Source organism: Oryzias latipes, chromosome 7 (assembly GCF_002234675.1).
Source record: "Oryzias latipes chromosome 7, ASM223467v1".
Classification (NCBI taxonomy): domain Eukaryota; kingdom Metazoa; phylum Chordata; class Actinopteri; order Beloniformes; family Adrianichthyidae; genus Oryzias; species Oryzias latipes.
In genome coordinates, this window is record NC_019865.2 from 15331170 (window position 1) to 15349053 (window position 17884).

The following is a 17884-nucleotide window of genomic DNA, read 5'->3' on the forward strand; positions in this document are numbered from 1 at the left end:
ACAAAAAGGCCATACATATTTATGAAAACTGTAACTCTTTGAATATTTTCAATGCATAGCATCTGGAATCTTTTCGTAATCCATGTACCATCCTCTGACATTGTTGTTGTTATGACTATTGTTCCTGTCATACATATTTGTTCTATTTGTGTTGAATAATAAAGTTTAAAAAAAAATGACTAAGTCATGTATTACGTTTATGAATTGATGATGCATCACGTCACAAAATTAAATAGAGAAAAAAGTGTGAAAACAATTTACTTTACTATTTACTATTATAGGTAATTGTATCAAGGTCTAAACTCACTGAACTCTATCTTGAGCACATTTGCTGATCTGTTTGTTAGGGGTAGCCTATCAGTCAGGCACTTTGCAACAACTTCAAGTTTTCTGGTTAAAACAGTAGTTTAGATATGACTAATATGACTCACTGGGGTTCAAGCCAAGGATCACCATGGCGGGAAAAGGGGGAAAACAGGCAACTTAGAACCAGAAATTATTGAAGATGCAGTCAGGCTGGTCCAAATTGTATGATTTTTGCCAAAGAATAGTTTAAAAAGGAGAAAAAGGAACCCAGTAACTCAAATACTAATAAATCTGTCAACCAACATATGCAAAACCATCCATCCAGAATCCAGACAATTCAAACTCCAACCAAATGGGTTGAAAGAGTCAGAATATCACAGTGTTACACTTGTCTACTCAAAACAGAAGTTAGACAACAGTTCTGATGTTTTAAAGTTTTAACGGGAAATAATCAAATAAACTTTGTCTGGTTTGATTAGTCTGCTGGGGAAAAAATAATGAAAAACACAAGATGAGTATGGATCCATCCATTGAATTAGAGCCTTTAGGCTGGCAGTGGTAGCACAGCTGAGAGGAGGAAACTTTTCCAACTTGCTTTGAGCCCCATAGTAATAGTTTGCTTCAGTGTTGTTGCAGACCACATCCATCCTTTTTAAGACCACAGTTTATTTATCTTCTAATGGCTAGGATAATGCACCATGTCAAAAAAAATAAAAAATAAAATAAAACTCAAACAACGTCTGGTTATTTGAACATGACAAAGAGTTTACTGTTCTCCAGAGTCACCAGACCGCCGTCTAATAGCATGACTCTGGGATGTGATGAAACCAAAGATTCACATAATGGACGTTCAGCCAAAACGTGTGCAGCAACCGCACGATTTTGAAATAGCAAAATAAGAAAATAAACCTTTTGAGTCATGCTTTCAAAAGCTTCTTGAATCAATTTAATGCAAAAAATAAATTGTTCTGAAGGCAAAAGGCTGGCCCAGCTTGAATTTATGTAAACTCCCTGCTCAACAGCAAATTGAGGCCCTGTTTTTTGTTTATTTTGGACACACTTATTAAAAAAAAGGGGGGGGGGGGTATTTCTGCGTGTTGTAAACCACCTTTTTTCACTTTAAAACATCACAGTGAGCTCTTCATTCATTCATTCACTTTTTTTTAATTTCATGCCAAATTCATTCAGAACATTATTTGTACAGTACCTCCGCTAAAATCGTGGTTTGGAGCAGTTGCTCCTATGTGAGTATTTCAGTGGGCTGTTTTCTGACTCATTCTTTTTTATTTATTTTTAATACATATATAGTTTCCCCTTTTCGTGGAAGCAATCAATGCCCGATTTAGACAATTCACTTCCACCCTCCAAAACAATTTCAGTCCGTGCAACACTTCCGCTGTGCAAGACTTTAGATGAGTTACTTGACCATATTATTGCAACAGGAAAGCTGTTAGCGACAGTGAAACGAGCACTTTCACAAATAATAAGGCATTAAATTAAAATGCACGTTTGTGTAAACTGCACGACTATAAAGAAGCACAAACAAGGAACAAAATGAGCTAGATATGGGAAGCTATTTATGTATTTAAAAAAGGGTACGCAGATGAAAGGTGGATACACTAAAAGTAAAAAAAATAAAAAAACGAAATAAGTAAAGGACGCAGGCACGCGCGTACAGGAGGACAGAAAAGGAAATGGGGCCCCTGTATCGCGTCATGTGATACCCGTTGGTGGCAATGACTGCGGCTTCTGCCACAGCTTCATGACGTTGTAGCAACGGTTGTCGAGGAGCTTTTGCTATCTTGTTGCCGCCAGCTTCGTGGTTCAGCAGCGGTAACGCCCACTTGGGGAGGTTTAGCTCCGTTTTTTTTTTCTTCTTCTTTTTCTTTCGCGGAGGGACTGCTCCATTCATTGGGCTGGGCTGGGCTGGCAGGCGGGCGGGCGGCAGGCAACCAAAGCGCAGGAGCGGCAAGAGCAACATCAGCGACGTCTAATGATGGTCTCTGAATGAGAACGCCAGGCCACTTTAACCAGGCTTTCTCCGCCAGCCGTTTCTGACCTCGTCCGATAGATCCAGACCTAAAAGCCTCTGCTCAGGAATGGAATTCCAATGTCTCCGTAGGATACTGGATGTCTAGAGCTCCTTTTTTTTCTTGCCGCGGAAATACTAGACCGATTTCCTACTCGCCTGTCTCTCGGCGCTGCTGCAGTCAGACACACCACTCCTCTCGGCCCATTAACCGTCCGCACATTTTATTTTATTGTATTTTATTTTTGAGACTAGGGTTCTATCAAACTGGACACATTGGGACCGTTTGCGTTATCGCTCCACAGAAGAAGACGTGCCTGTGTGTGTTTTCGCTGCCTGTATGATGCCGACACATCTGCGGATCCGGAGAAGGTCATTCCTTGGGCTTTTATTCCTTTTTTCATTGTCCACCTCGGCTTTGTACTTCATCTACTCCGCCCCCGGAATCGGTAAGTCCGTTTAAATTGAGAGGGGAAAAAAAGAATAATGATGGGATGTTGTTTCTATGGGCCGTTAGGTCATGTGTGACAGCACGGCCACGCGCTCCTGTTCAATCATAGTATTACCTATAGTCCATGATCATGAGGCTCTGCGGGGATGCTGATCCCATAATATCATGTGCCTGGCCAGGATAATAATGGCCAGAGTGATTAGCATGGATATTATGATCTTGCTGATGTTGCTAGGCCCTTTTGGCGATGTTTAAAACTGTAGCTACTGACAATATGTCATATTTCCAGTCACATCTGGGGGATTCCACAGCTTTTTTTTTTTTTTTATAATCGGCTAATGTAGATTTACCAGGAGGCCAAAGATCACTCACTAGTCATAAAGGGAAAATGGGTTTCAACTTGTGTGCTTGGCTCACTTACAGACAAGTTACTCCTTACACCATGAGCTGGTCCTTAGTCACATGCAGTTGTGTAATATCACATGTCCCCAATTCCTCATCAATATTAATTCAGTGTCTGATCATCCTTTTTTCTATTGTCACTTTTTGCTGCTCTGTGTACATGTGAAGCTGGATCATCACTCTTGAGTTACTAAACCTTATTTCTCATTTCGCCTCCGTTAAGCTCTAGTCTTCTCGTGGTCCATTTATCTCTACAGTCCAGATACTGAGGTTAAAACATTTGTGTTTTAAATGATTGACTATCATTTCTATAGCTTTCAAGACACCAATCAATGGGTTTTAATGACAATTTTCTTTGTGACAGTTACAATTGCATTGATCTCTTTGCCAACATGATTGGCCGTTATGTGTTTCCCTGTTAGTTTAGAAAACCGTTGAATGTGCAAATGATCCGCCTGCAGCACAACTGCCAATGTTCTCTTTTTAAATTGAGAAGAGGAAGGTTTACAAGGAAATGATTTGGGTGAATGGTACTGGTGTTTGCACTGGTAGACATCTTTTCCTTTGAAGGCCCATTGTAAACCAGCCAATTTCCATGGACTGAGTTGATCCATTCTCTGGTCCAATGACGGCGTTTCACATTAGAATGGGACGAGTATTTGACTTGACTCAAAACACTGTCAAAAAATCATTAGCGTTTTAAATGGGTAAAAAGTTAGCCTGGTATTGTTAGTTTATGTGCAATTACTGATTGAATGGCATATTGTTCATGTGATATCAAGGAGAATGCAGCTCCCTATGGATCATCAAAATGGATATTGATCCATTTTTTGCTTTTTACCAGCTGGGAACAAAAAGGATCAATAGTTGAATCAATTATTACATGCAGAACACAATATCGACAGTAACCCATAGATAGTGTAAATAATCCTCTCTCTAAATAGAAACAATTAAGTAAGTTAATAATCTACTACTTGGTATAAAAAGAATCAATTTTTTATTTTCTTAGTAACTTTCCAGCTTGGTGTCTCAAATGACTGCTTGTATGCCTATTCATTCTGCAGCATGTGGACTAATGTTGGGCTTTAATGGACTCGAAGCTTACTGGGGGGGGGGGGGGGGGGGGGGGGGAGTCAAGGAAATGGAACAAGGAACCGCAGCACCAGTTCATAAATGGTTAATTATAAATGGTAACCCGGAGTAAGGCCGCCTTAGCTGCTGTTCATAAGTGCTTCAGTTTATGTGCTTTTTAGCAGCCCCTGAACGGGGAAATCATGTGAGGGGCAACCCTCCACTAATCAGTCATAAGGTGGAATGATTCAATCAGTGGGGGTAAGATTGGATCATAGGCATTCTTTGACATGGTAGAATCCGTGACCAGAACAGGCAGCTTGTCCCGGCTTTGCACCGGCACATGTGGCCGCTGAACACTGTCACTTCAGAACAGACAGCACAGAGTTAGCACTTATCAACCCTTAACAGGATGCACTGTGAGTGTTTTATGATCCGAATGTCTTATGGTAGGTAATATACTATCATACAGCTTATGATAACAGATAAAACAAGTGTGACACAAAAGAAAGTGGATAAAAATAGGGATTTATGATTTTAATGAGGAGGTCAGGTTGTTTTAGAGGACTTCTCCATATCATTTAGTTACTTATCATTAGCTGACATGTAGTGTTGAGAGCACGGGAAGAACACAACTGTAGTGAGAGCTGGGTGCAGCTGAAGTGAAATGAATGGATCCATTACATTTCACTGAATTCAAGAAACACTGTCCAACAGTAATGTAAAAGAAACATCTAGAGACCAACAGATTTGATTAGTTTGTATAGAAAGAGTTGAATAAAAAAAATCAAAGTAAAGCCAAAAAGAAACAATCTAAAAACAGGAAAATGAGGCATTGAGGATGAGAGGAGGAGAGGAGGAGGAAAAAAAAGCAGAGTTAGACTGTTGGCCTGCACATCGGGGAACCCATTCAGAGCACCTGCACAGGGCTTCCTGTGACATCCACGTGGCCTCGGTGCAGGATGCCCCAAATTCATTTCTTTGTCCGTTTCTCTCATCCTATTCGTCGACTGCTTTCTCTCAGTTTCTCCGTCTCCCCGTGTTTACATGCACCAACACCCCAGCCTCTACAGTGTATGATGCCCTTGAGCCTGGATGTTGACTGATGCAGGCTGGGGATGCAGGGCACAGCTGGGCCTCATTGCAGCAGTTTATTTAATTAAAACATGAGAGGATCCCATTGGAGCGAGCACAAGGGAAGACGCTTTGTCTATTTATAGGTCCAAACGTACATACCCTCAGACGGGCGCACTCTCCGCCTGCAGCCGGGGAGTGCAAAAAAGACAAGAGAACAGGTGCTTCTCTTTGTCGCTACACATCCTTTTTATCACCTTGTCGACACGATTAGCTGCACGTTTATGTGTTTGTGTTTCTGTTTACATGTAAACTTGTTACCGATTTTTTTTTTCAGGGTGTCGTGTTGAGGGACAGTGTTTTCAATGTCAACGTCACCTCAAAGCAAATAAAGCTGTAAATGCATTTAGCTAGCAAGAAGCAGACACACAAGAAGATTTTGGCTTGTTAAAACATCTTTATACCATTTTGACCAGTTGGTATAATTTTGGTAAACCCTTCAGCACACATGTGTTTATTCATTTGTATGTACAGATCGTTTGCGGTAAGTGATGCACTTGTTCTTGACTAAAAGTGAACTTCTGCACAGAGAAGGCCGTTTGAGCTTTTTCCGGTCGGCCAGAGTCAGACTAAAAAAAGACTCATCCTGACTTGTTCACGTAAAATGAGTGAAGATTTGACTGTCTGTGCGTCTTATTACGTAAGATAACTATTTTTAGTGGTTTTGCAGTTCTATTAACACAGCTGTTGGTCCTCTTGTGTGTGTGTTTTTTCTGCAAGTGATCATTTTTATTGTTAGGCCTTTTTTCCTCGTTTACAATGGGTTACCCATTAAAATATGCGTAAAAACTGTGTAATTATCTGTATTTTACGAGCTGTAAAACAGCTTCAGTACATCCAGAATGCTCGAGTCCTGACCAGAACCAGGAAGTATGATCACATTAGTCCTGTGCTCAGGTCTCTGCACTGGCTCCCTGTACCTCAAAGAATAGACTTCAAAGCAGCTCTGCTTGTGTACAAGTCTCTCCATGGCCGAGCACCAAAGTACATCTCTGACATGTTAGTGCCATATGAACCATCTCGTACTCTGAGGACCTCAGGGACCGGCCTCCTGTTGATTCCCAGAGTCAGAACTAAACAAGGGGAATCAGCGTTTCAATATTCTGCAGCTAAAATCTGGAACAGCCTCCCTGAAGTCGTAAGACAGGCCTCTTCTGTGTTCATGTTCAAATCTAGACTTAAAACATTTCTGTTTAGCCGTGTATATGACTGAAAGGTCCTATCTGCACTTTTCTTTCCTTTCCTTCCTTTATTTTTAAATCAGTTTTCAAATTTTTTTTTTCTTTTCTTTTAAAGTACATTTTATGTTGATTATTTCTATGATGTATTGTGATTTTAATGCATTTTTCTGTTTTGTGAAGCACCTTGAATTACTTTGTGTATGAATTGTGCTATACAAATAAACTTGCCTTGCCTTGCCTTGCCTATTTTAGCATTACGTAATAAATCAGTATCAAAGGAATTAATTCAATAAAAATCTATGAGCAGCTGGTTGGAGGATGTTTGCTAGTAAGTGGGATTTTACAGGTGAGACTATAGGTTGTTTTTGCATCACGTAGCATTAGTTCAGCAGTCTTTATGCAGCATAGCCTCTATGTTTGACTTAGTATGTTTATTGAAAAGCTACACTTTCTAGTTTGGTTCGAAATATTTGATAGAACTTGTATTACACAAAGCTGACTGACTGACTTTAACTAGTGTTTGTTTTTTTGTAAAAAAAAAAAAAGCCATTTCTTGTCATGAATGTTTGCTTGTAGCAAATGCTGGCTGTTCTTAGCTTGGCGAGGTTTTTTTTTTAAATTATATAGTATATTGCCCATATCCCAAAGCAAGCTGGAGAACATTTCCAGTAACTTTGTGGTAGATAACTGGCATGTTAGCTGTGTTTTTGATGCTTGGTATTTTGGTCGCAATAGCACTGGCTGGTGCCTGGGCTGTCTGATTGCACTGTGGCTGCGATATTGTTTGAAATTTGCTGAGTTATTTGAGTAAGGTTGAGGACTATGTTGGGTTTGTGGGTGCAGATACAGTGAGGATTGGTTCTTGGATGCTGGCAAATAACTTTGAGCCCTCTATGTTTACTGTAGGCTTAACTCAACAAAACATAGGTTGTTTGGGATCTTTTTTTTCCACCCATAAAGATTTGTACAAATATATGTGGAAATAGTGGGAAACTGTCCAGTAAAATGTCAGTTTCAGGGTTTGGATGATGTTTCAGGTATTTTCTTGGTCTGACTGAGATGTGTTGAAATTGTGGAATGTCTAATGCATGTCTTAATTGCTAACTGACTCCTGAACCTCTAAAGAAAGTGTTGGTTCAAGTTTGTGTGTTTGTTTGGTAGTGCTGTTCTGTTGAGTCTTTTTTTTTGTCTCAGACATCTCAAGCCTGCCCAGATCAGGCTTCAGTTTGCTCTAAACACGTTATGTCAAAGCCACAGCTTGGCTACCATGCCCTGCAAAGTTGAGTACAAAACCTTTTCCTTTCAGTCAAATTCAAATTCAAATGCTTTTGAAGCACAGCAGGAACATTTGAATCCTGGAAAAAGTCCCCTTACCAGCATGACTGCGGTACTTTTACAGTAAATGTAATTGAAAACCTTTATGATCATTACTGAAACAGTCATTGTTTACTAATTGATTTACATAAAACCACATAAAAGTTCTTTTTTTTTTATTTGCTTATTTAGATTAAGCAAAACAAAAAAATTTATTGAGTGTGGGAGGTTAGCATCAATTCAAAACATTTAACTTTGCTTCTGACTTAAATAAATGTGATCAAAGGTTCATTTGACCTTTGGGAATCCTTTAGGTTGAAACTTATAACCATTAAAACACCTGAGCCAGTCAAAAAGTACTTCTAAAAGGTATAATTACTCTGTCTTTTCCTTACTGAAAAAATGTAGTTGTGCCTTTAGGCTATAGGCAGATATAAGCAGAGTTTGCTCAGAATGTCAGTATTTTCATTCAGTTGCTTTGCGGATAGATTTAAAGAAGCACACTTGGTACTGAAACAACACGTTTGTTTTTTGTTACATCTAAAAACTTTATGGCAAAGGCATTGGAAAGATACAATTTCCCCTCCCTCCACTTTGTTTGATTTAGGTTTATTTATATGAATGGTAAACTAATCATTACAGAGCTCTTTGAATCATAAAAAAAAGGAATACACTATTGGCCATGATGTTGCAAGCCAACAAAAGTATGTAAAACGCACTTGGTATTTGTGTGGTATTGTGCTAGCCTTGAAGTCTTGAAAACTGGAAGTCTCAGAACTTCATGTTCTTCACGTGGAGCATCAAGACAAGGTGTTACTGAAAAACTAGACGTATGAACATAGGTGCTAAAACTAAGTACATTCTTATTCCAATGCTATTTGTCATCTTTCATCATGAAGAGTTTTTATATGAGAAATCAAATAATATACCGGTATATTCTTGTTGTATGTAACCACAATAGTTTCCATTTGACTCATACTAATGGTAGTTTTGCCTTATGTATTTTTTCTACTAATGGTACAGGAACTAATGGAAGGGAAGAAAAAAGACAAAAAATGTTCAGTCGGTGTCATAAAAACACAACACCATGCAAAAAAGAACCGAAATGCTTATAAGCCTTTCTCTAAACCTACTTTACCTGTTCTTGACTTGCAATAGTTTCTATGCCTTAGCTTTTTTTCAGATCCTTATTGGTTTCCACTTGATAACAGCATTAAAGTATGATCATTTTGTTTTGATGTCATTGTAGTTTTTGCAAAGGCATTTGTCCTAATGGCAACGTGCATATATATCTTTATCACACATCTGTTTTTCAGCAATCACAGGAACCAACATGTGCCGCGGAGGTGGATTAACCTGTTTAGAGGAATCTGAGAAAAAGAGTCGTCACAGGAACAAAACCATAACCGTTTATATGCTTCTCCTTCCTGCTTTCACAGATAAAATGAAACTTAAAAAAAGGAGCCTGCAAAATAATCACAATGGCCCTGCTGACATTTCACTCATAATCATCTCTAAACTGACCCTTTTAAAGCCATCTATCAGCTTCTAAAAATTTGGAGTAGATTCATGACTATCACCTTCATTCCGTTGCTGTTGCCCTTTTAATTCACCCATTCAGCAAAATCAATCCAGTTTTAAGTTGATTTAAGAAAAGTTTAGTGCTAGATAGGGTAACTTTTTGTCATTCTGGTTCAGAGAAAAATATATTTTAAAATGAGTTCAACAATCAGCCATAAAGATCTAGAAAAGACTGCTGTTGAACATTGTGGTTGCTCAGGCGTGTGCGATTAAGGTCTGCTGTTTGACATTTTAGGCACAGTTGCCATGGATCCCTGGGACCTTTTACCACCAGGGATTGACTTTTTTTTTTCTTGCCAGTGTAACCACAGAAACATGCATTCCTTTCCCCAATGATAATCTTGACGTCAAATCCTTGAAAAGACACCATCATCTTTATCTGAGACGTCGTTACTCAAAAATAGGACTCCTACAAAAATGTCATAAGTAATAGTACAAATACCTTTGGCTGGATTAGCTCAACCTTTTTTTACCACTGACAAGTTTAAACAGGAGCGCTTCATTATTAAAATAAACATGTCACTGAAGGTATTTCTCCATCTGTCCAGACCTTTCTGAGTGTGCTAATCTTCCACCTTTAATGCAGCAACTATCTCTTGTAAACATGTGTGCATTGCAGGCCTGTGTCATGTGACTGTGTGGACACGGTTCACAAAGGAATTTAGTTACTTATTAATAAAGTTGAGATCAGTACACCCTCTGAACAACGCCGTTAAAGCCAGGCTTTCTCATTCAAACAATCCAACACTTTCTGACCCACCATGACTGCACAAAGTCATGGTGCACAATACAGCAAACATAATTTCTTGAAATATAGAAAAGTATAAAAGGGATAAAATTTACACAACTGTTTTGGGAAAAAGTAAAGCTAGATTGCTGCATTGTGGCTGTGTTAAAGACACGCAAAGTCTCGTTATTCCCTTAGCACCTCAATTATAGCAAAGGCCACACCAATAATTGGTTGTCTGGCTATTCTTATTAGATTACCTTTAGTATTTTATTAAAGCTAGAGCCAATGGCTGTCTAGGTAAATCCTACAATTTAATTTAACATATTAACCAAAACAGGGGATTTTTAGACTCGGACATGTCCAGAGGAGAGACAGGGTTATGGATGGGTAGACGGATGCTGAATCTGGAGCTGCCAGGTGAAGGGTCTAGAGCACATGTGTCAAACTCAAGGCCTGGGGGCCAAATGTGGCCCTCCATGTCATTTAATGTGGCCCGCTAGAGCATAAAAGTTTTTCATTTCATAAAATAAAATAAAAGATTGGTGTGTATTAGTGTGTAGTCACATCTAGGGGGAATTGGACTTGAAATATCGGATTGGGCAACTATACATTAGGACTTAAACACTGTCCATATAACCTAACCTGACAGAATCAAATGAAAAGGATTTATGCTAGAGTAACAAGCAAACATATGTTTTCTATGCAACTCTAATTTTCACTTTAAAAAGTTCTAATAAATAAATAATGAGTTATTTAACATTAGGAGGGGTTACGTTTATTTTTCATTGCATTTAGTTACATGTATAAGTTATATCTGGCCCTTTGAGGACAGCAGCTATGCTGATGTGGCCCTCGGTGAAAATGAGTTTGACACCCCTGGTTTAGAGGAAGACCAAAGGGGATGTTTAGGATGCAGTGAACAAAGACTCGCAGGTAGTTGGTGTTAGAGCAGAGAATGCAGAAGACACGGTCAGATGGAGGAAGCTGATTCGCTGAGGCGACACCTGAAGAGAAAAGCAGAAAGGAAAAAGAGTGGGGGGTTTTAGGCTCCCTTGTAAATTGATTTAGAACAAAACTTTTTAGGTTTGTTTCTTAGAAGGCATTAAAAATTATTTTAAAGTTTGGCAGGTGATCGTTTTCAGGCATGTTAACATTTATTTCACTTCCCGTTCAAGCCTCTTCATTAAATTGTTCCAGACAATGGAACAATTTTCTTTCCATCTGGAGAAAAGTTCCTTTTTTTAAATGGCCTTGTTTTGTGCCATTAAGTCAACCTTATTTATACAATTGAAAAAAGAATAGACAGTTGTAGTATTGAAGGATGGAGTCTGTAAAAAGAACAATTTTCTCAGTTAACATAACTAAAAAAAGTATTTAAATGTTCTCACACTTTATTATTACACATACATTTTTAGTGTCTTCTTGCATTATCTGTTGAGCTTGTGTTCTTTGAAATGATTAATAGAATACTATTCTATAAATATAAGATATTGTGAAAGGAAGCCATTTTCCTGGGAGTCTCAAAATCCCCCCGGTTACACCCCTTTTTGTTCATGAGCTGATTTTAACGCCCCTGAGGGGTCTGTATGAATGGGCAGCTAGAAAGTGGAGGCAGAACAAAGACAGACCTCAGTTGTGCCTTTATTGAGAAATGACTGCATTTAAATGGCCTATGTTTAACTATTTATAGGCTTCAGTGAATATGTAAATAGTTTAGTGCTTCAAATGTGTCAATCATCTTCTGAAAATCTCTAAAAAGTCCTTCATGTCTGTGTTTTAATTATGAGGAGATCATACATTTGTTTTCATCAGAAAACGAATAGGATTATGTTTATCAAACGCATGCAACTAAAGAAATGTTTGTGTTTTTGTCTTCGTTAGCCAGATTAAGTTTCAGATCTCAGATTGTGGTTTTTGGCTTTCATTGGAAGTTATTCCGTTTGCATTTTGGTTTCTTTGTGGGTTCTTTTTTTCTTTGTGTTGCTTCTTTTTCTCTTGAGTAATCTTTTATTTTGTGCCACTCAGTAGAATTTGCCACACCATGCATGTTAGTGGTAGCCCTTATGGAATTGCAAATACATTAAAATGGAAAAAAACTGTCATTTGCAACACTTTGGGCAGGATTCAACAACAGGACATGCTCACATGAGCACTTCATTTCCTTATTTGTAATAAAAACATATTTGAATTAGCTACTAATTTGTTGATTTCTACAAATAGATTCGACTCAGATAAGAATATTAAAGTCATAGATTTACCTTTTGATATTTTACATTTGGTAATCCTTGTGTGGCCTACAGGGCCTGCTATAGTATCAAGCTTCATCTTTTCTGTACTCTCCTAGTCATTCTACTGAAAACTAAAAAAAAACAAAAAACATTCCACTTAATATAACAAAAAAAATCCAGAGGAAGAATCTATTTTTAAAAATAATTTTCATGCAATTTAAATAACCCTTTTTTCACAGATTGATGACCGCGCATTTATCTGACTTCCTCATGAAGTTTATTTTTCATTTGACTGTGTTCCTCTTAAATTTGATGAGTAAATAGACAGATAAAGAAGCCCCCCCCACACACACACACACGCACACATGTATGGCAGACATGCTCTGTCACATGACCTGTGGCCAGGTAGGTGGTGAGGCTGAGTGTGGTTCCAGTTGCTTTCTTGCTTAGATGCAAAGCTTTGAGTCAGCTTAGAGGTGATTTTAGAGTGTTGAGTGAAGACAAAAGTCTGCAGTTTAAAGTCAAACTTTGTTGAACTGATGTTCAGCAGACATGTTTGCTTCTGAGCTAATGTTCATGAGTGAGCTAATGAGTGATTATTTTCATGTAAGGACACCTATCGTGTCAAACTTTGGACGTTAATATGTATTTACCAGAAATGCCAACTAACTCCAGCTTCTTAACGGACCACATAGCTGTTGATTACCAAGCAGACGTAATGCACATTTAGATGCTGATCACATGTTGCTGAAATAGTGAGTTTGTTTCAAAGCAGTTTTAAATGAATTTAAAAGAAAAAAAACGTTATTTAGTTGAGGGTGAAAAAATTAGAATAACACCTTTAGTTGCATTGATTTTCTTTACACAAAATATGCCATAAAAAATTGCAACTTTGCTTTATTTGTATTTTTTTGCAATGATAATGAAGGCAAATAACTCATTTAATTCATTTAAACATTCCAGATGATAGTTTTTGTGATGAGTAGTGAATATTATGTAGACCATGAGAGGGGTTTGGAACAAAAGCTATTTCAGTCCTGTATGGGGGTTAAATATGGCAACCAGTGTGAAAGGCCTTTGTTTGTTCTTTTTCTGCATGTTGCCTCACATTATGCAGTGACTGTGGTGGAGCATTCCCTCAATCAGCAGGCGTAACCTCCGGCTATGAAGAGACCCTCTTGCTTCTGCCGGGAGGCAAAGGCAAATAAAGCAGTTGGGGAATAATAGGCAGCATGCTATGTGTGATCGGGAAGTAGAAGGGGGAGGGGGAGAGCGTTGGGTCGTCTTTGAGGTAGTGATGTAGTTTGTACTGTATACGTGTGCTGTTCACTGTGAATACTAAACCATTTCTATTCAAAAAGTGCACATCAAAATAGATAGAAAGCCATTGAGCAAAATAAAAAGAAACAGTGGTCCATGGAGGCTTGCACACTAAATGACAGCAGCCAGTTTTTCAGAAGTTACCATAAAGAACCAAAATATGAAGAGAAACTTGTAGTAGAATGTCATTGTATCTATTCCATTTTCTTCAAACAGTCGACTCCCTTGTACAGCTGAACATTGGTGATATTTCCATTTACCTGGAAGAGCTTCCGTCACTTTTAACTACAAGTAAACCTACAAGGAAGCCTAAAATATACAGACAGTTACTCGTATTTTCAATTTGGATAGGCCAATAATACTGATATCTGGTCATTTAAAAATACTGTTTTAACTTCCAACTCACCGGGTTTGTGGTTGTTTGCTGAAAAAATAGTGTAAAATATATTTCTTGTATGTTTTTACTTTAAAATTATGTCTTAAGAGCAATATTTTAGAATCAAATCAGTAAAGATGTTTGTAAAGTTTGAGGAGAAAGTTTCTGCTAAGAATAAGGATCAGTGTTCATTCGATTATTCTTCTCATATTTTAACATTTAGGTCTCCTGCATTCTGTCTTGCTTTCATTTATGTATTCATAATAGAGAAGGAGATAGAATATGCTTCAAATTAGAGACACACATACGCATATGGACATGCAATCAGTTGGCGTCCATCCTTTATATCTTGGATCATTTTTCCACTATTTGCTGAAAGCAATTTACAAACTAGGGGTTCTGGAGATGCGGTGCCATTTATTCTATGTATTCTGTTATCCATTTCTGATCCTTATGTTTCTCTGCCATGCATTGGCTCAGCAGAGTTCAGGGATTCGGGGAAGAGTGCACATATGCGCAAAAATTGGCACACACACTCACATACACATTTGGGACAGTGGAGCAGATGGAGGGGCAGAGGGACGAGTGCAAGACCAATTATGAACTCATACCAGACCTGATGTTATTCCTGCTGGCGTGTATTAATGTATACTCTAAGTATCGTATACCATCTTCGTAGAGCTGCACATTTGCATTTCTCACAAAACATTTTCAGTGACACAACAAACAAAACTTATTGAAAGAACCGGATTTGTCGCTGCGCTTTTTCCCCCCAACACCTCCTCCAGAAATTTTTGCTGTGGGCTGTCAGTTTTAAAAAAGGGAACATCCCAAACCAGGTGGATTGCATCTCAAAGTGGAATGACAGATTAATTTTTAGCTAAAGTCATTATTGCAGATATTAGACAGATGTTATGGAAATAAGATCTGTGTGAGTTGAGTGAAACACCATGAAGCTGCAAGGGGCTATCGAATATTCTATTCTGTAACAGACACTATCCCTTCATAACTGATAGTCTTCTGTGTTGCTGGGAAACACTCATCCATTAACCATCAGTCTTTTCAACTTTTATCATCAAAGGATCATCTTAAAATTATGGGGACTATGACAAAATTGACAAAATGGACATTGTCAGTGAATAAAAAAAGGATTTTCCAAATAAGTAGAAACAAGTCTTTTCAATGACTCAATTTACAGTTTTAACTTTTCAACATTCAACCTTAAAATATTTTCTCAAAGGAACTGTAAGAATTTTTTAACCCCTTGACACCTTGATGCAAAAACGTGTCAAACCACTCTGATTAAAAAAAACAAACAAACGTAATTTATTATCTACTTGAAATCAAAAACATAGGTGAAAATAAATTCAGACCTCAAGGGGTTAAATGAAAGCTCTGCGGGTATTTACAGACATAAACTGGACTGATGCAAAGCGGTTCAGCTCAGAACGTGCTTGCATTTGTTCTTTCTCCACTAAATTCAGATATTCTACTTTTGTTCTTATAGATGCAGAAACTCTCTCTTTCTATGGTGTTAAAAAAACTCAATTAGGTCTCAGGTGCATGAATGGGTGTCCAAAATGAGGGACTGAGTTTTCATGTCTTTGAATTTATTGATTTTTTTTTATTCAACTGGTATTTAACAAGGTTAGTCTCAGTGAAATGACATGGAATGGAATCTGACCAAGAGGACAAGTCACACTAAAAGAAATCTAATGAAGGATTTTACACCCACACTTTTTGCACACAAAACATTTACATACAGGTTGGGTCGAGTGCAGTTAATTCATCCATGCTTTGAACTCATTCAAGTACCGAAGGCTCAAAACTAAAGTTTACATTGTACATTTTTCCAAGAATTTGGTCCCAACAACCTTATTTCTCATGAAGCAAAAACTCTTTGACTTAAAATAACCAAGCTAACATGTTGACATCACAGTATTTTCCACACTACCCAGCATTGAAAAAAAGAACTTTATATTGTAATTCTTCATAGGCAGAAAAAACGGTTTCAGATTGGCTTCCCAGACATTGTTGTTGTGTTTTACAGGAAATTAATGCAACATTTAAAACCACAAACATTCTGACTTGGTTCAAAATGTGAAAGCTACAAATCAAAGATGAATCGTACTAAAGTTTTGTCACCAAGCTTGTATGACTTTGAATTTGAGTTTCCAGACGTTATGAGTTGCACAGAATGCGTAAGGCAGCTCAGATGGCCATTCTATCCTTACTTTTGGAAAGAAAATTATCTTCTACAGAGAAAATACCGAATTTCAAATAAGATTTTAATGTTTTTTCGTAGTTACTTATTGTACCTAACATACCAGACTTTCCTCAGTGAGACTTTTATAGGCTGATGTTGTAAACTGAAAGAATATAATAAAAGATTATGCCATAACTGGCTTGTCTGCAGAGCCTCCTTTGATCAAAAGGAAAATGAAGCAGTTGCAAAATATAATGTATTGGTGCAGCATTGTGTGGGGTTTGCCCCACTGTCTGCAGCTTGAAGCAGTGACAGTTTCTCCATTTTTGTGCGCTTGGTGGGCGGAAGAAACAAAACCAGCAGTAGCACTGAAAGGGAGTTTTGGGACGAACCTGTAATTTTTATCAATATATTTAACCACCAACTTGCTCTTTCTTTGGCCTGCTGTTCAAAATTGCTCTTTCCTTTCAGTTCCTTTGTTCTGTGGCTCAGAAATGTTTAATATGCTTTTAAAAAAGCAAAGAACTTTTTATTCGCCAAGGTGTTCTGCTGCATCAAATGTTCCACCTGGGTAAAGCAAACGTTGGTTAGGTCTGGAATAATTTAAACAATCTTTGTCTCTAATTCAATTATTCCTATTAGACGGCCTGTTATCTCTGCTAAAGAGTGGAGTGAAATAATTTAGAGACACTGATGGGGAGATGTATAACAATGATTGAGTAAACAAAACGGACTGAAGACTAAGTGGAAAATTGATGAGAGAGAAGGAAAGTGCAAGTACTTTGAAGCTGTGATGTAAGAAAGGCTTCATATGCAATGTAACACACTCCACCTTAGAAAAAAGAAATCCCTTTTCGAGACTTTTTTTTTTGTCTTTTCCATTTGTCATCCTGACCTTTTGGGGTAAAAAAATCTAAGCAACATTTCTGAATACTGGTGCAAATGACTTTCCCTGGTATTTTCAACCACTTTAGATGTAATCTGAAAAGATGCACTCGTGTTTTCTTCTGCCGACTGGGTAGCTGTGGCGTTTGGAGAAAACCACACGATTCTCTCATGAATGTCATGTGAGCAGCTTATACTGGACCAATATTCCCCTCAACCATCAGCTGCAGCTGCATGTTGTTTGCACTGTTTTTTCGGGAAAAAAATAAAAAAACGAACATTTTCAATTCCACAGATGGTCCCTCTCACGTTTGCCAAAAGTTGGACACTTTATCAAGCAATCTGAAAACACCCACTTTGCCCAGTCAGTAAAATGTACTAATAATTCTGACAAAGTAATATTGTTTTTAACTTGTTTACAAAAAATTCAACTACAATTGACCTTACTATTTAATTAATTTGATTAAATGAATCTTCCATTTTTCAAACACAGGTACATATCAGACTTTTTCCCAGCAGAAGATCTCATTTTAACCCACTGGTCACATGTTTTGTTCTTGTGGCTGATTGGTGTTTGTGCCTCCTGGGGCGCAGTTGCACACTGCCGTGCGTACAGATAGCCTACAGTCACCATCGTTGATACCATAGGTGTTTTTCAAATGATATCTAA

The 17884-nt window shown here is 38.0% G+C and overlaps 1 protein-coding gene across 1 annotated transcript in view; it reads left to right on the forward strand.

Moving 5' to 3' along the window:
- Positions 1–2041: 2041 nt before the first annotated feature.
- LOC101162446 (beta-1,4-galactosyltransferase 5) overlaps positions 2042–17884 on the forward strand; it is a 28342-nt gene continuing 12499 nt past the window's right edge. Inside the window, exon 1 of the mRNA XM_023956660.1 lies at positions 2042–2784. Within this exon, the coding sequence (XP_023812428.1) occupies positions 2676–2784 (109 nt within the window). The 5' untranslated portion in view covers positions 2042–2675. The remainder of the gene's footprint in view (positions 2785–17884) is intronic.